Genomic DNA, 25,041 nt, shown 5'->3' on the forward strand with positions numbered 1-25,041 from the left:
CTCTAACTATTGAACATAAGTGCATTTATGTTAGTGCAACAGCTAAAATGTTGTTAAATCCTAACAATCTACTGGTTCTTGACTTTATGCATGCCCTTTAAAGCTGTACTAACTTTTTCAGTCTGGTTTTTATGTGTAAAATGTCTCATCAGCATCTCCTTGAGTCTTCGTCATGCCTTCTTTGCAACAGTGTCATCTTTCACTGACGAGTGCAAACACCAAAGTGGAAAATAGTTGGAGACAAACAAGCGTCTCTGCAAACACTGTCGTATGAATCTCCAGTGTAATGTCAAACTAGCAGACAGAAATACCCCCTCTCTCCCTCCCACCATTGAGTTGATGATGGATCAGTGCAGCCATTTCTGGGGAAATCAATATATAAAAAAAAGTTGGCATGGATCACAATCAGTTTATCCAACTTAAATCCCATTCTTCAACTCTCTATCCTGTTTCTGCTGGTGTGACCCAGGGTTCAGTATTGGGGCCTCTTTTATTCATTATTTATATGCTTCCTCTTGGTTATATATTCCGAAAATATAATATAAATTTTCACTGTTATGCCGATGACACCCAGCTCTACCTTTCTTCTAAACCCAATTCATCCCTCCCACCTACCTCCCTCTCAGACTGTCTTATTGAGATTAGATCCTGGTTCTCCTCCAATTTCCTCAAACTTAACAGTAATAAAACTGAAGTTTTACTTGTTGGTACACCATCTATCTTAACCAAATCCCACAGCTTTTCCATTAACGTTGAAAATTCTCCCACCCTTCCCTCCCCTCAGGTTAAGAGTTTGGGTATCATACTTGATAATACTCTTTCATTCCAGTCTCACATTAATTACATAACACGGTCTGCTTACTTCCATTTACGTAATATTCACCGACTCCGTCCCTTCCTTACTCCCCATGCTGCTGCCATCCTTGTCCATAGTCTTATTACGTCCCGTATTGATTACTGTAATTCCCTCCTATTTGGTCTCCCTAAAAGGTCCCTTCATAAACTCCAACTTCTTCAAAATTCTGCAGCTCGGGTCATAACTTGCACTCCGTTAAGTGCTCATATTACCCCAGTTCTTCAGCAGCTACCCATAGAAGCCAGGAAAAAATATTAAAATCTTATTTCTTACATACAAGTGTATCCATAAATCTGCTTCTTCATATTTGTGTGACCTGCTCCATATCACCACTGTTTCCCGCCCTCTCAGATCATCATCTGCTATTCATCTTACTGTTCCGTCCTCACACCTTATCACTATGGGGAACAGAGCTTTCAGTCGCTCTGCTCCTCGGCTCTGGAACTCTCTTCCTCCTGCACTAAGAAATATTGACTCCCTCTCCGTATTTAAGACACAGCTCAAAACACATCTGTTTAAACTGGCTTATTCGCTTTAATGCTGATTTTATCTGTTGTCACGCTCTGTTTTGTAATTTTAACTTATTTTATGTATTTTATGACTATTGTTCCTTTTATTAATTGTGTTTTTTGTAAGGTGACCTTGGGTTTCTGAAAGGCGCCCTCAAATAAAATGTATTATTATTATTATTATTATTATTATTATTATTATTATTATTATTAGAGATGGCACAATACCACTTTTTTATGTCCGATACCGATATCATAAATTTGGATATCTGCCGATACCGATATGAATCCGATATAGTGTTTTTTAATCAACAAAACTGTTTTTTAAATATCTTGCTGCATTTTGTATAAGTTCATACTCCAGTTTAAAACAACAACTACACTAAAGCTATTCTGTTATACCTGTATGCAAAAAAAAAAAATTTCATAGTTCAGTAATACTGATCAATCTAATAAACTTAAACCTACACCATCCTCCCTATTCTGGTATTTTAAAGAGTACTTAGCATATATATTAAGCAACCTAACTAATAGAGTTCCAACTCCCAGCAACAATAAAAATAAATAAATAAAAAATAGGGAACCACCCCTCACGCTCCACCTCATGATGCTTAATCGCCGTAATCAACCTTAATTTGATGCAGTGTGAAAAAAATACACAGAAATCAATTATTTTTCAAGAAATATTAAATAGATTCAACATCTTTCTTCAACAAAATTGCAGACTGCACAGATGGTACCTTCCCAAAGGAAAAAGTACTATAGCTTACTAGGGTATATATATTAGACTTAATAGTTACTATATACAGTAATTGACTTCTATTCATTTTACATCAAATTAAAACTTTGGGTGTCAGATAATTATTTATTAAAAGCTAGACATTTTAAATGAGAATAAGAAAGAAAAGTATGTCTTTGTGCCCCCTTTTCCCTGTTAATGCCCTATCGGCCCCCCTGGCTAAACTTTGCTAGATCCGCCCCTGCACAGTTACCAGCGTCAGCTACGTAGAAAAAGATCCTCGAGTAGAAAGTAATATTAAATACATTCTAACAACAGCTTATCAAGCTTAAACGTGCTGCTGTTGTTCAGCCGCTGGTTTCCTCTTTCTGGTGCAAAGTGGGCCAAAAACAAACAAGAGACAGGGACTCGCGACAGAAAAGCCGATCAGCTGATCGTTAAGCAGTTTCATGATTGAAGTAGCAGCAAGAAGAGGCAGTCGCTCCATATATCGTTTGTTAAGCTTAACGCAGGAATGCTTTACAAACATTCAGAGATGGACTTACACACTTGCTTTACTTCTCTCGGGATAACTTTATCGGAGATGAAATGCCGGGTAGCTAGCGAAGCTCCACATGCTATCCAGACCACCGACAGGTCCGCATGCCACAGCCGCTCTATCACGTGATGCATACTGCTCTGACGTGCTAACGTTCTGAGGTGAGTTACGGCGAGTTGCAAGTTTTGTGAGGTGCTTTCGTGATATTTAATGGATCGGATTACATTTTTTATTTTTCTCCGATATCCGATCCAGTAATTTAGGGCAGTATCGGACCGATACGTAATATCGGATCGGTCCATCTCTAATTATTATCACTGCTGATAATTCTGACCTTTGTTAATTCCTGAAACTGATTTGAGGGAGGGCAATGGATGAAATTTGGGTCTGTTGTCTTCAGTTTAAGGAGTTCAGCACTGATTGGCACACTGGTGTAAGCACTTAGTATGTTATATCTGCTGTCAGAGAACTTACAACCTGAAGCAATGAAAACAGTTTACTGTTATCAGAACGGCTTTTTGCACATCGGGCTTAACTTGACTCAGCTCTACTTAAACCGCATGCGGTGAACAGTTCACCTCAAGTTGTTTTTTGTTTTTTTTGTTTTTTTAAGTAGAAATAGTATTTCACATTTTCTGCTTTTCTTGGGGTTCTTGTCTGAAAAATATCAAACTAACCAGTGTCTGTTTTTTTTTTTTTTTAATTTTTTAAAATTTTTTATTATTATTATTATTATTTTTTTATGTCAGCTCACGAAGCTGGTCATGAGCTGCCAGCTGATGGACAGAGTAAATGAGGCTGTTCGCACCTGTTGGCTGACTGAAGTCTGCCTCACAGCCTTCATTTACATGGAGATTGTAGTTGTTTACATCTTTGTCAGATTGAAGATTCAAATGCAAACCAAAGTGTGGCCCCACACCCACGCCCAAAATTCAAATTTATTTCATTCCATCAGATAGAATGTCAGGACTGACTGTTTCCAACGTCTAAGTCATGAGTCATACCACAGACGTTAAATAGGGTTCAAAAAGTAAAACAAATGGTACAAGCAGCTTAAGCTTGCATTCCTTTAACTCATATGTCAGCTTTAAGTCTTGTTAATAAACAGAATGGTGTTCATTTTTTAAGGTGCTACCATATGAGCGTGCCCTGTCACAGTTAGATCCACCCTTTGCTCACCACAACCTGGATAACACTTCCCGATTTACCACAATTCTGAAAAACTAGTTCATGCATTTATTTTTTAGTATGGTGGTTTTCTGCTAACTGAACCATTTAGCTTTTAGGAAAAAAAAAAACTGTATGAAAACATGTAGGTATATGGGTGTTAAAATCCCAGAGATTCCAGTACTGGTTGGTGGAGTTCAGGTTTCACATTACTGCTGGTTCTGGAGTTAATTTCTTTTTCTTTTTTTAATCACAGACTTGGTTTATTTTTAGAAACTTCCTCTTTCATATGCATGAGCTCAAAGCTGATTAACCAGCTGGTAATTTAACAAAATTTCTTTTCTTTTAAATCTTGCATCCTGTTCCTGTTGGCAGATGATTTTTCTGCACAGACTTCTCCATTTCATGCTGCACCTTCAGTCAGTGTTTATCATGGGTGTGGCTGGTTTTGTAGAGAGTTCTACCTTTAATCCTCCAAAGCTCACACTTCCCGGCTGTTTGTGCAAGTTGGAGGAAAATACATCACTGAACAGCAGCACATCTGTTTGACTAACAGATTCATTATAATCATATCTGATTCCGTGACACTCGAGAAGCGATTAAATATCTCTCCTTTGCTGTTAAAATTTGGCTTTAACTAACATGATATTACCTGCTGGTTTGTGTGTGTGTGTGTGTTTACCTGCCTGTCTTTGTGTGTGTTTGTCCCCCAGACAGCAGAGCAGGCTTACAGGCAGATCCAGAACATTGTTGACTTTAGCTCCAACGTGATGAGCAGCCTGCTTGGGGAGAAGTTTATCCACAGCGGGGTAAGATGGGGTCGAGTCTTTTACTTTCAGGAACACTGGACTGATTTAGCTTTGCATCACTGAGGATGGCGAAGGACCTGGATCACAGAGGGTTTCAGGATCAGTGGATGTCCTCGTTAAAATATGTTGCTTTTTTCCTTTTACTTGTTGTAATAAACTTTAGAGGAGAACATCCAGTATGGCTGTGCTGCCGCTTGTCTTCATCTGCTGGCTCAATGTTAGAGCATCCCCTCTGTGATCCAGGCTCTTGTGATTCATTATATATATCCTATAAGTTATAGCACTGGTTTGCTTGCCCGTGTTTGTAAATTGGAGTGTGTTAATGAAAATGTGAATGCATTGTTATTCCTGAATGACTCTTTGAAAATCATGACCATCCCTAGACCCGTGTCAGGTGCTCTACCAGAATTATTTATCTTTAGATGTTTGGAGTGTGCTGCGGGTGTCGGGTGATATGTTGTAGTGATTACTAGGGCTGCTCGATTATGGCAAAAATGATAATCGCGATTATTTTCACTGAAATTGAGATCTCGATTATTTGACGATATTTATTTAACCCTTTAAGACCTACCATAGAACCAAGTCCGCCAGAGCTTATATTATTTTTTTACATGTTGTAGTGCCATTTGTGGGAGCATTTCAAGTTGCTATACATCAATACAACTGTTATAGCCCATATTTTAATGATATGTATTCATTAAGTCCATAGTAATTACATTAATTGTAAAAAAAAAGTGCAATAAACTACAAAAAAATTGAAAATCGTTTTTGTTTTTTTTTTACATATATTTCTACTTAGAGAAATTTAAGAGGTTTATCCCTCAAAACTTTAAATACAAAAAAAGTTGCAAAAAATAGTTTACAGCAACAGGAAATTTATTTTGAGTGTCTTCATAGTTTTATTTTGGAGATACAGCAATTTTTATATACACTGCAGGAAAAACAAAAAAACAATCCTATGATGCAAATTTGCAAAGAAAACAGAAGGTGCATCAAAATAAAATATTTCCAGCAGTGCAATTTGAGTTCTAAGCATCCCAGAAACTATTCAGAAAAGTCAAACATGACTTATAAAAACACCAGTATAGGCTTTTAAGGCCTACAAGTAAAAAACTACATTTTCCGCGAAAATGACATCACTTCCGGTTTCGGGCAGGAAATGGCGGGCATGCGATAGTTTGCACTGACGTCTGTTTCACTGTGGGAAGTGTTATGAACAGCTGATCGGATCGGCAAAGCCTGTTTCTGGAATATTATGTTTTTGTTCCTGCAAGCGCTTTTTATGCAATTTTTGCAAAGCTTTATGTGGAAGGAAACCGTGACCGAGGACAAGCTGATGTCATAAGATGTAAGTACAACTCCTCCGGTTTCATATGCAAAAAATTATTGCACCAGCTTACCTGGTTCCGGTTCTACAGGGATTTAAAAATAGTTATACAAAACGGAGCGTGCTGCTCTGACCGGCTTTAAAGGGTTAATAATAACAATGTATTGAATAATGACTTTAAAAAATAATATAAAATAGTGTGCAAATATTGATAACAGTGCAAATGTTTGCAATATAAGAAATAAATGAAAAATGTAAACATCTATGTTTAGTGAACTTTGCAGTGTTGCTCTGTGGTGCAGCTACTACACCATAGCAAAGTTTACACACTGTGTCTACTTGATCCACGTCTGACTCCGTGAACCCATAATGTTTCCACACCACTGAAGTTTTTTTTGTTTTTACCTCTTTTCAACCAACGGCAGTCACTCTCCTCTCCAAATAACTTCTGCTTAGCTTTCCGAGCTTCCCTCGGGTCCTCTTAATTGTTGTGACACGTGTTTGAAATGCAGAGAGGTGCGCTCGATTTGCCGGAGGAGCGCGAGAGTAAAGCACGAGGGAGGGGCTAATAATCGGCTCAGTCATTTTTAATGATCGTTGAAAGCCCAGATCGTAATCGTGATTAAAATTCCATTTATTGAGCAGCCCTAGTGATTACCATTTTACACTTGTGGAGACATTACTAATTAATGAGACTTGATCCATCTTTTGTTCAGAAGAGAGACCAAAGCGCGGCTCGCATCTGTGTTTGTCAAGTCACTTTAGCCATTCATGAGAGCGGCAATTTCAGTTATTAGTGGCCTTTAATACTTCCTAAATATAAAGTAATGCAACACTGTAAAGAAGTAGATGTCTCATTTATAGCAATGACATATCTTTGCTAAAGCAACTGTGACTCCTAAAGACAAGACTATCAGAACATTCAGAAATCATGAGATAACAATTTTCCAAACAGAAACGATGCCTAAGGTTGCTTTATTTATTTTTAAGTGGACTGTTTCACCAGTTTGATCTATTCTGAGCTGCATCATAAATCAGATATTCCGAAAAACAATGAGTCAGTGTTGAAGTCTGGAGGGCTTATACCACATGAGCATCATTCCCTGGTCAGATGATGCTTAACTTTACATGTAAAAGCGGAATTTGTCCTTCTTACATTTATAGTAGTGTCCAAATTCATGCCGTACCTCACATGTGATGGTTATTAAAACGTGTTAAAGCAGTGTTTTGTATGATTCTTCGGTTGTGTATTATAGGAAGGATTTTTATTAGGGTGTTTATGTAAATGTTCGACATTGACTTTGTGACACCAGCCTGCTCTGCATGCTATCGCTTCCATGATGAACTTAAGATAAGCACGCTGCCTGGAGTTAGCGGTGCTTTACATAGATGTAGCAGCAGCTTAACAGATGCTTTATTTTCCATACAGGAAGTGGTTAAACTGCCTCTCGAGTTTGTGCGGCAGTTATCAATCAAAGTCCAACATCAACGTCCAGGTGAGACTGAAATGTTTATCGCTTGTTTCGACTTGTGATAGTTCTGTAACGGCACAATGAGCTGCAGTCAGATTAAACAAACGCTCTGTCTTTCTGTGTGCGTCAGCGTGGCGCTGTGATAAGGTGATGGACATCTACAGTGGGTGTGCGCTCTGTCTGCCCAACCTGACGTCTCCAGCCCTCCACCAGCCAACACACACTCCCCCACTCTGCATCGAGATCAAGGTAAACACACACACACTTGTGGTAGTCTAAGCCAACTTTGTCCCTTTGTACATGGTCAGGGGTTTTCCTTCAAACAATAAAGGTCACACATCAAAGACTTTTTGTCCTTTACTGCAAAAGAAAATCCTGGATTGTTATTGAAACTTGTATTGAAATTTTTTTAGATATTTTGTTTATTACACGTCCAGGAATAACAGGGCAACACACAGACTTTTGTTAAGTAACTCACATTCATTGTTGTAACTAATGCCCCTCCAGATATTTCTTCCTGAAAATAATAAAGTTAATTAGATTTGGCTTGTTGTTAATTTCAGTTGAAGCTCAGTAATAAAAGTGATGTTCAGCCATAGAGATAGAAATCTCGTGGCCAGGACCTACACCATTGTCACACACACAGTGATCGGACTAAAGTCACATGAGGGTGAGTATGAGTGTGTGTGTGTCTCACTCAGCTGATGTTTTGTTTTCAGCCTAAATGCGGTTTCCTGCCATCCCCCAAACATGTCAGCAAAGACATCAAGACCAAAGTGTGTCGCTACTGCATGCACCAACACTACAAAGTAAGTACAAAGACACAGCACAGCTACAGAACAGCATGATGGGAAATCAGGCATATTGGATGTTTATGGGCTGAAATCAGAAGTATAAGAATCTAATGCTCTCTTTACTAAACATTACCGTGTTTTGTCCACCTCAGCCTGTCGTTCTTTATTACAGCCCACGAGGCTCTTCACTCCATAATGAGTCAGTGTTGTAGACTCAGGACTTTTCCTCCCATCGTGCAAACACAATGAAATTGCAGCTATGCTAACCTCATAATGGGTGTGACACTGAAAAACATTTAAAATGATAAGACATTTTAAAATACTGGAGGATAATTGTTATAAAAGAATAACTAATGAGGGTGCAAGTGCATCAGCAGCCGTACACTATTGCACAGAAAGTGTCAAACAACAGCACAAACTATAACATGTATGTGTGTTGCATATAAAAGTGCACATATGGTTGTAGCTGCTGGTACAGGCGACTCTGGGTTTGTAAAACAGAAAATGTTGTGTTGCTGTTATTTCTCCTCTCTGTCTCTGGTTCAGACAGCATTAAATTCAAGTCCCTAAAAAACTTACTGACTGCACAAAGTTGGATGTCCTATTTCCTTAAATGAAAACCAGTATTCAGTTTAAAAAAACTAAAGTGGGCTGGATCTGTGTGAGTATCAGGTTAGCTCAGCCTGAGTTTACGTGAAGTCAGGGAGTCAGGAAATAAAACGAAAAAATACTGCACCCTTACTTATTGTTTTAAATAATTGTGATCATTGCCAAAATCGATCAGCTCTATGAGATGATTGTATGTATAAGTAATTCCTGTGAGCCGAACGCTCAGGTAGCTCATCCTAAAAAGGTAAACCTGCCTGAGCAGGTTTTTTTGTGTTCAGTTAACTTGTTCATGTCATGTTTTGTCAAACTTCCCGTTGGATAAGTGAAGCTTTGATGCCTTCAGAACAGTGTGTGTAGTATTTTCATGTGTGTGCGTGGCTCCACTTATAAATAAAGCGACTGTGTGCAGATCCTCAAACGACCTTTTTCATCCATCTGATTTGTGTCTGTAGCTGCAGTGAAGTAATCAGCTGAAGGCAGTAACTTGTTTAAAAAAAAACAAAACAAAAAACAAACTGAAAATGTGAGCCTTTGTTAGATGATCACATGATCAAACAGAGGGAGTAAAGAATGAAAGCTGCTCCAAATAAAGGTCTGTTATCTTCTGCTGTTCAGATGCACAAAAGCCCTGATTGATCGTGGCCTGGATGGGCACACCTAAAGTCTAATGCTTGTTTTGAGCTCGAGCCGGGGAAGAGGATTGCAGATGGTGCTTGTTGTCGATGGAGGAAGTGTACAGAATATCCTGTCCAAACAGTCTGTGGGTCACTGTTACTTGTGCTGCTGTCGGTCTGTCAGGCAACTGCAGAGAAGACAAAGTTATAACCTACGAAGAGCTGAACTGAAACGGAGTGTTTTAAAAATGGACAGTGTCTACTGCAGCCACAGTCGGCCACACGTGTCTCCGCTCTGAAGAGGTCAAAACTCCAGCAGCACCTGTAATTGCAGCTCACAAGCTGAAATGCGTCACTCAGCCATTAAAGGTTTTCTGCATCCTCTGAAGTGCTGCTGGAGGTTTTCACCTGATCAGTTTATTTTCCCCCCTGAGCATTTTTGAAGTGGGTCATGCTGTGCAAGAAACCTGTGTTCTGTTTCAGCATAGAGTGATAGCATATAGATAAAGGTAGCACACACTGAGGTCTACAGATACTGAGAAAAGCAAGTTTTAAAATAGATTTTTAGTTTTCTTAGAATTAAAATGCGAGCTCACTTTGAAGTATAGAGTAACTCGGTCCTTTTAAGCTCTATAAAACTGTTCAGTTTTCTCTTTGGGGTCAGTTATTGATTATGAAGATTTCAGTCCTGTTTCTCACTTGTGACTAATGATTTTGTATTCTGTTCTTTGTTTGGCGGTCAATCAGTCTGTTGTTCACTTACAAAGGCCCGTTATTCCAAGCTACCCCATATCACTTTCAAAGTGTTACTACTGAAGCACATGGATACAGGAAGTGCCATGAGGTGCTGGGGAACGGGTTTCTGGTAGTCTACATCTTTCTAAAAGGCAAACAATAGAAATTAAGTCCGTCCCTCCTCTCAGTGGTTACCAGCAGCCAGCAAGATACTGAAGAAAACAAGATGATCGCTGAATGTTGCCACTCAGCACTGACATGATGTATTCATGCTCTTTTACAGTTGTACGACCCGTCACAGTCTTTGTAACGGTTAACTGCTTCCTTTTACCTCCGGTCTACAAGACGAGAAGGAATTTTATCTATCCCAGGTCCCATCCTCTCTCCCAAAGTTGGGCCTTTCTGGATCATTAGATTCTTGAAATGAGTCTCTGCTCTAAATTGCTAAATGACGAGAGACCTGTTTTTAAAGCAGGAGTGTCAATCACGCCGTCTTAGAAGAGAAACGGAACCGGCAGAACAAAGAATGGTGGCAGTTCATATTGCACACTTCAGAACAAATTTACAAAGACCACCATCCTTCAAATGACAAAACGGCAAAAAAAAAAAAAAAAAAAAAAAAAACGAGAACAAAACCGCTCACTAACTTTTAAAACACATGTTAATAAAAATCTGAAGGTTGATCTCATCAAAAGTTTAGGACTAGATTTAGTCTAGCCCCATGAAAACCCGCACCTAACAGATGTTTGCTGTTTCTGTGTTGCTTCTCTCCGTTTGACATTTCTCCACTCTTCTGTGTCTGCAGGTGGCCAACGGGAAGTGGAAGAGACGCAGTTTTTACTGTCCACTCGACCTGTTCTCAGGGTGAGACTCTGCAGTGTTTAAGACACAGCTGCCTTTAGTGTCATTTACCATTCATGAAATGTTTTCTTCAAACATTGCAGTAACACAAAGTGAAGGAAAAATACTTTGGTTATCTCACAGTTGAAGTGGAATAATGCATTCACTGTGCAGCCAGTCCTGTTTGTGAGGTGTTTGTTGAAGTGTGTTATCTGTGCCGCTCATGTTGTGGTCTGGAGCAGCTGTGTGAAAGGGCGGCTGAATAACACTGTGGCACTCCTGATTGGATGCTCCCGTCCCCACTTTGTTTAATATTCCTGACGTGATGGATGGAAAACATCTGGCCACAGCTACGAAGACTTTATCAGGCCCTTTATCAGAAATTCGTGTGCTATGAAGTGAAGGGTGAACACATGGGCTGATATTTTGATGAGTTGAAATGTGAGCCCGTGACAGCTGATGATGCCGGCTTTGCACGATGATGGCTTTGGATGGAAAATTCCTTGTGTTGATCTGTTTACTGTGTGATGAAGTGTCTAAACATTAGTCACACACATGGGCCTGACATTTAAGAGTACACGTGGTTTTCCTCTCACATTTTTCTACATCTCTGACCTGACGCCAAACCTGCTGATTTTCCTTAATGTGGGTATGGGAGGGTAAAAAAGCTAAAACCATGGGAGTAACCTCCTAATTTGTTGTGCAGTAAAAAAACAAATAAAGATAAAGAAATGTTAAACTGAATTGCTTGAACAACAAGCGACATTAACAGTAATTGAGTCATTTTTTTGTGATTAAAATCATCATTACTTGTCGGGGACAAAAAAAAATAATTAATTGTAGTGAAAAAGTTGTAAATAAGGGAGAAGCTGCTTCTTCCCTGAGAGGCCTCCAAACAGGCTGACTTGTTGAATCTTCTTCTACTTGTGCAGTTGTGAACTTCAACATTTAGCGTGCTAAGCGAGGCCTGTGGAGTCTGAGATTAGCTCTTGGGTGTTCTGCACACTCTGACCTTACGGTGACTTTGCTGGGATATCCACTCCTGGAAGATTGTGGATTGTAACAGGAGCCTGAATGCTCCAGACCAGGAAAGTGATGAAACCTCTGCTTTTATGTAGGTGCCCACACTTGCCTCTATCAGGTCGCCCAATAATGTTGTTGTGCCCCCTCACCTGAATTCTGCTCATACACCTAAACTATAAGTTGCACTAATTCATGCAGTTTGTTAATGAGAAACTTAAATGGCCATATTACTGATAAGTTATTGCAGAGTAAGCTCAGTTTACTTACTTGGTTCACAGATGTTTATCGTGGTAACCAGCACCACTGTGCAGGTCAGACTTTGGGAAGGTCTCCTAGTGTCTCTTTGACACTAAAGAGGCTGGTTTTAAAACAAGGTCCTACTCGAAAACAGCAAACAAAAGGTCACTGATTCACTTCACAGAAAAAATGTCTGCTGCTGGAAGACGAATGTTTTTGAACATTTATAACTGTGGCTACACTTCTCTGATTGTTCTATGTGTGGGTGTGACTATGGATAACGTGAGAGAGCAAGTGTGTTTTTATTAATTAAATGGAATAGTGAACCGACTTGAGCTAACCCAACCCCAACACCTCAGCGTCTTCCTAACATGCAGACGTTTATTTTCCGTACTGCAGATCAGCTCTTGAGAATAAAGCTTCTATTTCTGTGTTGTTGTTGTTTTGTTTGTTTTAGGAACAGACAGAGAATGCATTTTGCCATCAAACACCTGATAGAAGAACCTCAGAACAACTTCAAAGTATTCAAGGTGAGTTCAGTCACACTCATACATGTTTAACTTGAAGTCTTTGTTTTTATGCGGCCTTGTTTTTACTTCTAGGAATTTCACCGTGGAACTATTTCAACATAAATAATATCCTGTTTTCTAAACATTTATGCTGGCTGTGATGAGCGTGTTTACTCTTTCACTGTGAGAGATCAATAGATCAAAAGGTGAAAGAAACCTGGAGCTCTTCACTGTGAACGAACAGGAAATGTAAGCTGAGGGCACGCCTCTCTAAGAACAATTGTGTGATGGAGGTGAAGTCATTGGAAAAGGCTCAAAATGCAGTAACAGAAAAAGAGTTTGATCTAATCCAACTTCTAAATGCACCACAAGCATCGCTGGTTAAAACTTTGGCCTCGTGTTTTCATGAACTCATCCTCAAAATGTCTGAAATAAAGAAAACCGGACACTCAGTATCAGGTCTGTGTCATCTGAGGTCACTTAAGCAGCCACAGTAAAGTGTGTGTGTGTGTTTTTTCAGGGCGGTCAGTGTATTTACAGCAGTAAGGAAGGCAGCGACGAATCGCCGGACATGAACTCTCTGCTGCATCATCTCAGACCTTACTTCCTACACGCAAACAATCGAATGAACTGTCACGTGACCTGCAAAGCAGTCCTGAACGACTTCATTCAGGTAAAGGCACACCTGAATAAATCTGCTGCAGTCTTACACTGGGACTATTCATTACATACAGACTAACAGGATAGTATGCAGGAATTCATAAAGTTCAGCATGAACAGAACTGAAACTTTTTACCTTTTAAAGGAGGATTTAATTTAAAAGGGTGTGCTGTTGTGTGTGTGCCTTAAAAAAACGAACTTTATTTTTCAGCAGTATGGAGATTTATTGTGTATGAGCATTTTTCTTTTTAATGTACAGTACACACAGTTTATAAATCCCATCCTCGAGATTTTAAAATGCTGACCCCCCCACCCGTTGTCTGCAGGTCCTGGTGAATGCCCTGCTGAGCAGTGGAGGAGGAGATGGCGGTGTGGTGGCGGACAGACAAGCGGAGGGGCGGAGTTTCTGTGAGGCGAGCATCTTCAACAAAGAGAGGATTCGCCATGGTCAGGACCTTTCTTTTCTTTTGGGGTGCAGACGGGTTCACTGATCTTAAGTAGTCCAACATTATCAGCACTAGTTTTTTTTTTTAAAGTTTTCATCCACAGAGCTGGAGCAGTCCCACCATTCCCGTGTTAATCACATGCCTGATTTTTATTTTATTTTGTGGCCTTGCTAGCAGTGCAGCCTGTTCGGTTTTAATTTAGCTACACTCCGAGGATTAGTCATTATGATATCAGTTCAACTATTTATCAAAAATAACAAAATTAAATTACTGGCACTTTTAGTATTACAGCTGGTGTAATACGGTGTTACAAGATTGTGCAGCTGTGACGGCCTCCTTCAGAAACCTTTGGACTGAAAGCAGTGATTGTTTTCTCGGCACAAACATCTGAATGTGATTATGTAAATGTGCAAAACAGAAAAACCTGACTCGCTTTTTTTTTTTTTTTTTTTTTTTTTTTTTTAATGCTGCGACTTAAAATTTTATAAACCCTGATATTAGACCTGATGAGAACAGACTGTGACCTTCCTTTGAACACGTCTGTGTTTCCAGGTTCTCGAGGTTTACCCACCGACAGTGTTTTGTTCAGGATCCTTCAGACGCAAATGTTGGACACATTGGACATCGAAGGACTTTATCCTCTTTACCGCCAGGTGGAGCAACACCTGCAGGACTTTCCCAAAGAGAGGTAACCCCCTGTTATTGAAGCAAAATTTAAACTGGGAAATATAAACTTTGGTTGCCTGGTCTCTTACATCACTTCCTGTTTATGCCAGGACTCGTCTTCAGATAGAAGGACCGTACAATGAAGCGTTCTTGGAGAAGCTGCAGAAATGTCCGGCAGAGGACGACGGCTCTGTGGAGTACGCTGTTGCAAAGGTCAGAGCCCTGGAGACGAGTGTTGGTGCACTGTTTGCATCAGTTTCACATTAAAACAACAACAGCCACCAAAATGCTTTACTGAAAATGAAACACAGAAGTAGAAAGGACCAGAGAGCAGAAACGTGATATACAACCTAATCTTGCCAGACTATCAGGCGGAGACGGGACCACTGATATACAGTCACGCATGTCTTTGCACGGTGAGAGGAAAAATCAGGCAGATGTATCTGCGACGACTCTGAGCTCAAAGGTGTCTGAAGCAAGTCGTTCTGTGTACTCAAGGTGTTGTTTTGACCTTTTGGAAGTAGAAGTTGTCTCAGTAATGTCAGCTTTGCTTCCAAACCTCCTCCTGTGCATGTGCAAAGTGACACTGCATTACAGCTCCATTAATCACTCAGTGCAGAGTACCATCACTATCACTGTCTCTGGCTTCTCCCACCAGAGCACTGCAAAAATGTCATGATAAATGACAGTATGGAAATACACTTACCTACATGTTTGCTGAGTGAAATGAGGAGACGTGCATGCCAACACCACGTTCACTATAGTTTTTCCCACAGTTTAGTTTTAAATATTCGTTATTGTAATATTGGAGTATGAACTAGACTTTAGAGATAAAATAACCGAAACAAATAATGAATGTAGCGGGCGTGTCCCTGGTTTTAGTCGTTAAGTTTCATAAAGCGTGTCATCACATGAATGTGGTTACTGAGACACGACAGCGATTCAGCTGTGAAGTTTTTACCAGCACAAAACTGGATGCTGGGGATTGAGTTCCTACTTTTGTGTGATTAGTTTCACTTTCATTGGAGACGGTGAATCTGTGTTACCTGACTTGACAAAAGTCCTGCCTACATAACGATATTCTAACAGCTCTACCTGCTGTGTTTCTATTGTAGGTGCACCAGTACCGTGTGGCCATGACAGCCAAGGACTGCTCCATCATGGTCGCCCTGGTGCCCAGCAGTGAGGAGGAAGAGGACAATGAAAAGTGAGAATTCAGCTGTGCAAGTAGAAAAATCTTTTCTGTAGGTGAAACAGTGACGCTAGGATTGAGAGTTTCCTCATCAGTGAGTTTGAAAACATGTTAAACATGTGAAAAGATTAAAAAAAAAAAAAAAAACAACAACAAACAGCTGGAGGAAATGTTGTGCATTTGTTGGCACTAGGAATGCATAAAGTGTCTTTTATAAGAATCGCTGATGGCTCTGTTTACTTGAGGATGTTCATGTGCACAGATTCACATCAGGGTTTAGTTGTAGTACTTTATCTATGAATAATAGTCAATGACAGCTTTAATTAGACTGTTCATTTAGTAATGAACAAAAAAAAGAAAATTGACTCTTGAATACATCATTGAGTTTTCAGCACAGAGAGGTCTGGAGTAGGAAGCTCCTTCACAGGTTTGTCCTTTGATTTACAGATGTGAAAATAAAATACTGAGAAAGATCAACACTACTGTGTATTAGAGAGTCCAGCAGGTGGTGCCATCAGCTTGTCTTTGTGTTTCTAATCCTCCTCCTCCTTGTCTCCTCCAGTCTTTCCAGTCAGAGGCAGCTCAGGGACTTCAGACCTCCTGCTTTCTCCTATTCAGCCTCCATCCTGGATTTGGACCCGAAGCCGTTTGACAGCATCCCCCGCCAGCTGCGCCTGGACCAGAAAATCGTCACCTGTTATCTGAGGACTGGCGGTGCCTTGCCAAAGGGCCCTGTAAGAGAGAAGGAGGACTGCACGCTGCTCTTCCACCCCATGTGAGCGCCCAGTCTGAGTCCTGAAGAGGAGGATAACTGTGGCCCTGATGCCTCTGATGAAGAGGAGACGCAGTGTTGGTGGTATTTTGACCACCCTCAGTGCAGAGCTGCAGCTCCTCACTGCACTTCTGTTGCTGCTCTGCACGAGGTCACTTCTGAATAACCAGATATTTGAGTGACTTCCAGGTGTTTGTGTTACTGATACAAGAGCATTTGTATCGCCCCCATCGGGAGGTGAATTCGAACATCTGTCATGCTTTATTAGAGCGTATGGTGACAGTTAAGAATTAACCTCCAGATTGCCGCATGTGGCAGTGCTGCAGAAGACAGAGAAGAGGGGAAGTGATGGAGAAGCAGGTTGTTGGGCTGATGTCAGTTCATAAATGTGGGCGTGGCTGTCCTCTGATGTTGAGAGAGAGGAGGTGAGGATCTCTGCTTTGCTTTGGTGTAATGTCACTGGTCTGAGGTTTGATCCTGAGCAGGCTTTGCTTCCGTGCTGAAAGAGGTGGCGTGGTGTTTGGTCATAAGCAAAACGCTGCCTCCCTGTTTGTCTCAAACCCCCATTGGTTTAATCTGCTAAATATGCGAAAGGTCAAGCCGCAACACAAACCTTTCAAAGTGGATACAAGCAAAAAGCTGTGTTCATGTCACTCTGGAGCCACTTTCATTTTCAAATTGTTATTTGGCTTCATAAAAATGGACTCACAAGAGTATGTGTGCTAATTTTGGTACATGTGTCCTCTTGTGAAAGTTTAATTAGATTTATCAGAGAGGTGATCTCTTGCATTTCTGCCTCCACTCCAGTAATGTTGTTGTTGATGCTCACAGTCGGTCTTTTATACAGGATAAGAGGAGTAAAACAAAGGTCTGGATGGTACTGTTTGATTAAAAATAATATCGTGTCTGAGAAAATGGAAAAAAGTTAGCAAAACTGAGCTTCATGATGTACTCAGGTAAAGTGACCCTTTGAGGTACAGCGGGGCCTTTACCTGAGATGAAAGCACATTACTGCTGCATTTCACTCATTCTAACATTCAAACTAATTGTTGCTCTGTAGAAATACAGAAACCTCGAACTTCAGCGTCCTCGTAACGTGGACTCAAGACTCTTCTGTCATCGGATGGAGACACTGATGCATGATCATCACGCGTGTGATCATACACAGAGCATGTCTTTCATTCAGTCTGAGTGCTGCGATTTAACTGAGCTGAAAGCTGAATTTATGAGTTGAGTCATTCACTATAGCAATGATGTGATCATAAAGAGAAAGTAAACAATGATTACTTTTCCTTTGCTGAAGCGAGTCTTGCTTCTCAATAATACTTCTGAACACATAGTCATGCATGTGTACAGTCACCAGTCTGTTGCTTTTCCAGCTTTACACCAAAATAAGCTTTAACATGCTAAAAAGAAACTATTTCTATATTACCACCACCTTTAATTCTGCCATACTCAGTTTCAGGATTCTATGAGTGGCATGTTTCCCTCTTTAAAGTCTGTAGTTTGAGTGAAATTCAGTAAAAATCAAAGACTTGACAAACATTTAAGTCTGTCCACCCAGGAAAGCATGCACTGTGCATTTAATTAGGATATTGATATCATGCCATGCAGGTATTGATCCAATACCTGAGTTCAGTAAAGAGACACTCAGAATCAGTCATTTATCTGTGATAAATAAAATGACAAATACATCTATAACTATAGATTTACCGCAGGACCAGGACAGAACCTCATTAATGTAAAGAAAATTTGCTGGCATGAAATACCTTCACGTTGTGAAGTGCAGAGCACTTCCTGTCAATGTCAGCTTTTTGTTTTTGACTAGAAATGCAGCTGGTGTGCAGAAATGTTACCTTAACTTTACTAATAAATAAAATATTATTAGTTTCCATTATAATGAAGTAAACCAGCATCCACAAACTAGTGCCCAGTCATTGAACCCCTGCTGTTAGTGATGTTTCCAAGGCGTTGCATGTTACTCTGCAGCATAGATTTAATTCAAGTCTGCAAATGAGGCTCAGTGTGGCCTCTCGGCTGCACAGAGGGGGTGTTCAGGGTTTCAATGCGAAGCAGGGGAAAGTTGCAAAGGCTGCTGGGTAATAATAAAAATTACTCTTCTGACAAGCTGAGCTTCATGCTGCTGCTGGTTTTTGTGCCATAAGTGGCTTCTTGTTGTCTGTGTGTGCATCCATGTGCCTAAATGTTCTGGTAGGACTGGAAGCTGAGGGGGGGTGCATGTGAGTAAACTGTTACAGGCTGCGTTCAAGCGGCGGCGATCCATGGACGCAGCCATGAACTCTCAGTACCTCAAACTCCTGAAGAAGCTCGACAGGGTCATGTGACGTTTGAGTAATGATGTGTTCAGGAGCGCTGCAGGTTTTCCAGCAGTGCCAACAGGCTTCAGATAAACTGGTAACACTTGACTTCACTTCCTGCTTCCACTCTCCACCTTCAGATGCCTCCATCAGCCAGTCTGAAAATGAATCACACTAAGAGTCCTCCACACTCCATTCCTCCTCATCGCCTATCAGAAATTCTGTTAAATCCAAACACTAAGCTGGATTCAATCAAAGTCCAGCTCCCTTTGACACACACCTGGATTTTTGGGAGGAGGAGAAGTTGAAGGTTGGAGAGTGGACAGCAGTGAACTGAACCAACCACTGATCGTTTTAAATGTTGCAATGAAGACGCCCCAGGCAGGCAGGCAGGGCAGCGGAGCGCAGTGAGATCGAGGAGTGTCCGGACACCTACACATGTATACCTCTTCCATTGATGCAGAGCAAGTTCTGCATCTCCACAGGATCGAGAACTGAATGTCAGGCAGATCTTTCTAGTAGACCTGAGCCGAGTAATTTGGGCTTCCATCTAATGCAGAAGAAAAGATAATCGGGAATAAACGGTTACCCTCTGCATTCATTTTCACTACAAAGTTCTCATTTTTCACTCTTTACTTCAGCTCGAGTGTGAAGTGGTTGGAGACACTTGGCACCAGTAATAATTCCACTCACATGAAGGTTAAATTAATTGGGATCAAGACCCGACTACATGTGCCTGTCTGATGACTTTCTCGCCCCTCTAGCAGCCACTGATGTTTGTTTTAAGATCGAGCTTCAGTGCTGCGTCTGTGAATAAGCGTTAACAGACAGCAGTTTGTCTACAAACTTTCAGCTTTTCATAACTGCCCAATTTTTATTTTTGTTGTAAGATTTAAAGAAGAGAACTAACACTATAACCACTGGACGAGGTTGCATTTATCGATGGCCTCGGTGTGAAGTAAAAATCATACTTTTCGGTCTGTAAACAACCTTCTAACCGTGTCCAGACCGCTTTGTCTCACCCGTGAGCCGCAGCCCTGCTGCTGTCTGAGCGTTGGCCTGCAGAAATATCACAGCACTGTGATACCGACAGACTTGTAATAACTGTGTAAATAGCTGAGAGAAGACAAACTATCAGAAATACAAAAGGTGACACTGCTGTCTGGCATTTTGTATTTAAATTATTTATTTTTGTAGATTTTGACCCGTGAGCTCTGCTGTTACAGTCGTGCTCTTTCTATTGAAATAAAGATTTCTAAGAGACTAAACTCTCGCTGTCCTTCATTTCTGTGACATTAATCTAAAATAGAAAGAAAAAAATATTATATTGGAGGTGTTTCTGTTTTAAGTTTCCTGTGAAAGACTGACTGCTTGGATGATGGACTCCAGGGCAGCTTCAGGTCCCAGAATCCTCAGCAGGCTCTCAAAGGCCTCAGCAGCACCGCCTACAGCCTGAGAAGGGAACAGCTGGAGAGCTGCAGAAACACAAAGATCACAAAACCAAAACTATGAGCTTAACTGCAGGATTTGATAATCAGAGGGAGTAAAGTTAAATGTCACAGTGGAAAAAATCAGTTGTCGGATGAATAAAATGAGTTTTGCTTAACCAAACTGCAGTTTTCTGTGATATTTGAGTGGTGCATAATCACTGAACGAGGATTTTTTTTTCAGTAAATGAGCGCAGAATAGTCATGACATTGGATTTGCAACTTATCTCTGGGTTACATTTTCTGCGTGGACGTTATGTTATTTTCTCACTCGGGATCATTAAACATGCTGAGAGCACTCTCTGACTTTTAAGGTAAGAAAACACTTAAAGTGTTTGCCAAAGGGTCAGTTCTGCAGAGCTCAGGATCACCAGCTCACCTCTCTCTGGGATCTTTGTGAGCAGGCTGATCTTCGGCGTCACAACGCCCTCTCTGGAAACGTCAACTGACCAATGAATGAATAACATACAGCTGTAAACCAAAAAGAAAAAAAGATGACATTGCATTACAGACAGCTGCATTTTTTTCTGACTGTGCTGGATCATGATGAGAGTTCTTGCCCGGGAAGCTTGGGGTGGTTCAGGGTCATGACCTCTGACCTGGGGCCTCCAGGGAGAGCGATGACAGATGGATATTTATCCTGCAGAGAGAAACAAGTTCCTGCGCATTAAATAAAATTCAATTTGTGTGTTTTAAGTCATCAAATACAACGTCTGGCTTTAATTCTATTTCAATTTTATTTATACAGTGCCAAATCACAACAGTTGCCACAAGGTGATTTATATCGTAAGATAGACTCTTACATAAATACAGAGAAAACCCAACAATCATATGACCCCCTATAAGCAAGCTCTTTGGCCACAGTGGGAAGGAAAACTTCCTGTTAACAGGAAGAAACCTCCAGCAGAACCAGACTGAGGGAGGGGCGGCTATCTGCTGTGACCGGTAAGGGGAGTAAGACAAGACAAAAGACATTGTGTGGAAGAGAGCCAGAGATGTTATTAATCTCTGGCTCTCTTCCACACCATGTCTTTTGTATGACTCAGTGCAGAGAGCTTTATTAACACATAGTGAGTGAGAAAGGACAAATTACAATAAAATCAAAAGCAACAATGATTAAGAAACACATAAATGACTGCACACAGCTTTCCACAGTCCATGCCAAGCATTTTTAAAATTAAAAATATCACAACAGTGCGTAATGATTATATAGCTGCTGTCACAAATGAAGCTAAAAAAAGGCTAAAAAAGCATAAAAACTCAAACTACAATCAAATTATTGTAATTTTATATATAAATTGTCCTCAATATTCAGGGACAATAAATAAATCGGACAGTTTGGTGTTTTCCTATCGTTTACTTGTAGTCACTTAAAGGAAACTTGGTGAAAAGACTGCTTTTCGTCATTTTCAAAGTTGGCCTGCAGATGGCGCTATAACTCCTGTTGTTGCCCTGAACTCTGGGCCTCAGTCAAACAAAACAGAGGTTAGTTGAGACACATTAATCAGTAATAAGGAGCCACGAGGAAGCCAGAGAAGTGAATATTTTCAGTGTGAGGTTGTGTTGTTGTTTCTTTAACTTCGCAGATGAAATGTTGACAAATGAGCGCTGCTTTGCTTCCAGTTACAAAGTTTCCATGTTGGAAACGGCAGCGTGCAAACACGTGTGAACTTAATGAGCTGCGATGATGTGCTAAAGGGACCTGGGGAGATTCTGGAGTGAAACCTGAGCAGATTATAAACTGTAAACCTCGTATATCTTCAGCCTTGAGTCACTGAAGGATCCACTGACGCGCCCAGCCTCCCTCAGGATGTGTTTTCCATGATTATTCAGTTCTTTAGGGAGGGTGCAGCAGGTGAGGGGTGTGTCCAGGTGACTCAGCTAGGAGGCATCTGCAGCTACAGTGTTTGTGTGTGTTGTGTCTTTAATCAGAAGCAGGCTGTGGTATGTTCAACTCCACCTGAACCACGGTGTTAAAGAAGGCTTCAGGATTATACAAAAGGTGCGACAATACAAGCACAACTGCAAAAACAACAGAACCGTTTGTTCCTCTAAGCCAGGGGTGTCAAACACAAGGCTCGGGACCCAGCAAAGACTCCAATCTGGCTTTAGAAATTGTACGTATTAATTTTTTTTTTAAGTTCATACAGCTTTTCCTGCTCATAAAGAGCTCCCCAAAGACAAAGAGGTACTACAAAGTAATTAAGTAGCAGATAATAAATTTAATAACAAATGGTGTTTTTTTTGTACAGTCTATTACAGAAATTTGTTTTTCTTTACAATGTCAGTAAGGTCAGTAAAATTTATTTCTCATTTAAATCATGCTAACATGTTTCTTTTATTTACAAAAGCAGCATTTTTGTCTTCTATCTTTTGGACAATTAGAAACTAATTTCTGCATCTGCAAGTGGAACAAAATAAAATCTGCTCACAGTCTTCATGTTAAGGTCAGAGGTCATGATTCAACAATAAGAGACTGGGAATCAATGGCACCCATGGGAGAAAACCAGCGATGACCAAAAAGAACACAGAGGCTCATTTCACCGTCAACCCCCCAACAACACAAAACACAACATCATACTGATGACGCCCCACACTTCAGGGAAAATATTCTGTGGTCTGACGAGTGAAAGTTGCACTTTTTGTAAATTGTGAGTCCAGTTACATCATCAAACATGGTGGTGGTAGTGTGATAATCTTCAGGATATGGATGACTTGGATTGATGCAACCATGAATTCTGCTCTTTACCAGAAAATGCTTAAGAAGAAAGTCAAACAAAAAGTTAATGAGCTCAAGCTTAAACTCTGGGTATGCAGCAGGACAATGAACCAAAACACAGCAGCAAGTCCACCTCTGGATGGCTACAATTCTTGATTGCAGCCTATTGTGGCACAACCAGTTATTAGTTTAGGAGGCAGTTAGTATGTTTAAAAAAAAAGAAAAGAAAAAAAGGTAGGTTTAGGTACCTTTTCACCCTTAATAAATTAAATCTTACAAAAATACCCAAAACAATTTAAGTAAAACAAAATGAGCTTGATGATCTGAAACATGCAGGTGCAACAAAGACAGACAAAGAAAAAAGAGACTAGGAGTTGAACAGATACTTTTTCGCAGCACTATAATGAAATACTTGTATACTTTTTTTCCTCTTTTTTACTTTTTATATATTTATCTGGGTGTGTGTAAACAGTCCATGTCTCAAACACATGCACACAGAATCTTGTTTTTTGCACAAATTAAGCTGTGAGCATGATCTCAGAAGCACAAAAAAACCCCCAAATGTTTCTGTAAAATGTAAAAATCATCACTCAAAACTATTCCATCCATTGTGTTTGTGGACACTCTGGAGACAACCATGCTACAGCCCATTTATAATCACCAGTTAACCTAACAGGTAAGTCTATGTGAGGAAGGTGAAAGAAACCCACAGTCACAGGGAGAGCATGCAGACTCCAGACTGAAAGGCTCCAGCTGGCCAGAAAATTAAGATAACAATAAAACTACAATAACATTTTTAAACGATAGAGATTTTTGTGTCTTTTTATTGAAAGTGTGCCTAAACCAGGATTTTATTAGGACCACCCGTGCAGTCTTGTGCCAAGAACGTTAATGAGGCGTACACCAAACACAGACACACTTTTCACTAAACCACCACCACCCCACACTGCTACGTTAATAATCTAGGGAAGGAGAACTGAAAACAATTTTCTGTTGTACTGAATTAGATTAGATGGCACAGGTTTTCCTAATAAACTGGATGGTGAGTGTATGTACACCTTTAAAAGACTGGTAATACCTAAAATTCAGTGCTAGAGTTACATAAATGCTCTAAGCTGTGTCATAGCCCCACATCAACACTTCCTACTTGCCGTCTCAATTCATTTTCATGTAAAACATCTCTACATCACAAATAATTTTTCTGGATCATTTTTAATGATCAAATTTGCAGTTTTCAAGTTTATTTATATACGGTCAGTTCACATAATAGTTGCCTTGAGGCGTTTTATTTTGCAAAGACAGAAAATAAGCTCAGTCAGACAAACCTCTGTGACACTTGGTAACAGTGGGGAGGAAGAGCCCCCTTTGAACAGGAAGAAACCTTCAGGTTTTAGTAGTTTAGTTTAGACGTGGATTGTGACAAGTATGCTAACTAAATAATTTCAGTGCGATAACAATTACCATTATTAACACACCCAAGCTTAATAATTTTACTCTCACAGTTCCAAACTGCTTCCTGAGTGCCTGCTTTGCCTTCAGAGTAATAAACAGGCTCCTCTGTACTTATAATGACGAGTTCTGATACCTCAGTGTGTGTAAAAAAACATGTGGTTTGAAGATCAGTAGAACAGTTTCTGGGTTATTCCAGGGGTAGGTGCATAGACAGAGGCCACCCTCACTCACTTCTAGGGCTGCCACAAACGATTATTTTGATAGTCGACTAGTCACAGATTATTTTTGCGATTAGTTGACTAATCAGATCATGCATCCATTGGATGTACAGCTTATTGCACCAGCATGCATCTGCTCTTATATAACTATCATTAGCTTACAGCTTTAAGTGTTTAAGGTATGTGCTAACTAAAAATAAAGACAAGATGAGAGTTTGTTAAATTTTAATGATATTTGCAGATTGTTTCGATGGAGTTTAATCTGCTTGAGGTTTATTCAGCTTTGTAAAAACTATAACTTTAATCTCAGCCAAACCGATTTAATCAGGAACA

General features: G+C 40.2%; 2 protein-coding genes across 4 annotated transcripts in view; one reads left to right on the forward strand and one right to left on the reverse strand.

Annotated features, from left to right (window-relative positions):
• Window positions 1-16,781, forward strand: part of ippk (inositol 1,3,4,5,6-pentakisphosphate 2-kinase) — a 27,383-nt gene extending 10,602 nt beyond the window's left edge. Inside the window, exons 3-14 of the mRNA XM_085457315.1 lie at window positions 4,523-4,618; window positions 7,375-7,441; window positions 7,548-7,666; window positions 8,137-8,226; window positions 10,975-11,033; window positions 12,727-12,799; window positions 13,299-13,451; window positions 13,765-13,885; window positions 14,437-14,572; window positions 14,661-14,763; window positions 15,666-15,757; window positions 16,305-16,781. Coding sequence (XP_085313441.1) covers window positions 4,523-4,618; window positions 7,375-7,441; window positions 7,548-7,666; window positions 8,137-8,226; window positions 10,975-11,033; window positions 12,727-12,799; window positions 13,299-13,451; window positions 13,765-13,885; window positions 14,437-14,572; window positions 14,661-14,763; window positions 15,666-15,757; window positions 16,305-16,521 — 1,326 coding nt within the window. The 3' untranslated portion in view covers window positions 16,522-16,781. The remainder of the gene's footprint in view (window positions 1-4,522; window positions 4,619-7,374; window positions 7,442-7,547; window positions 7,667-8,136; window positions 8,227-10,974; window positions 11,034-12,726; window positions 12,800-13,298; window positions 13,452-13,764; window positions 13,886-14,436; window positions 14,573-14,660; window positions 14,764-15,665; window positions 15,758-16,304) is intronic.
• Window positions 16,782-19,817: 3,036 nt separating this feature from the next.
• The window catches only part of cenpp (centromere protein P), a 110,461-nt gene continuing 105,237 nt past the window's right edge, over window positions 19,818-25,041 (reverse strand). For all 3 annotated transcript variants that reach the window (XM_085457317.1, XM_085457319.1, XM_085457318.1), the window contains exons 7-9: window positions 20,880-20,959; window positions 20,699-20,790; window positions 19,818-20,307 (exon numbers count right to left, since the gene is read on the reverse strand). In XM_085457317.1, the coding sequence (XP_085313443.1) occupies window positions 20,177-20,307; window positions 20,699-20,790; window positions 20,880-20,959 (303 nt within the window). In that variant the 3' untranslated portion in view covers window positions 19,818-20,176. The remainder of the gene's footprint in view (window positions 20,308-20,698; window positions 20,791-20,879; window positions 20,960-25,041) is intronic.

This window comes from Copadichromis virginalis, linkage group LG5 (genome assembly GCF_057382275.1).
Source record: "Copadichromis virginalis isolate Kocher_CV1m ecotype Utaka linkage group LG5, C_Virginalis_male_GT1.1, whole genome shotgun sequence".
NCBI lineage: Eukaryota > Metazoa > Chordata > Actinopteri > Cichliformes > Cichlidae > Copadichromis > Copadichromis virginalis.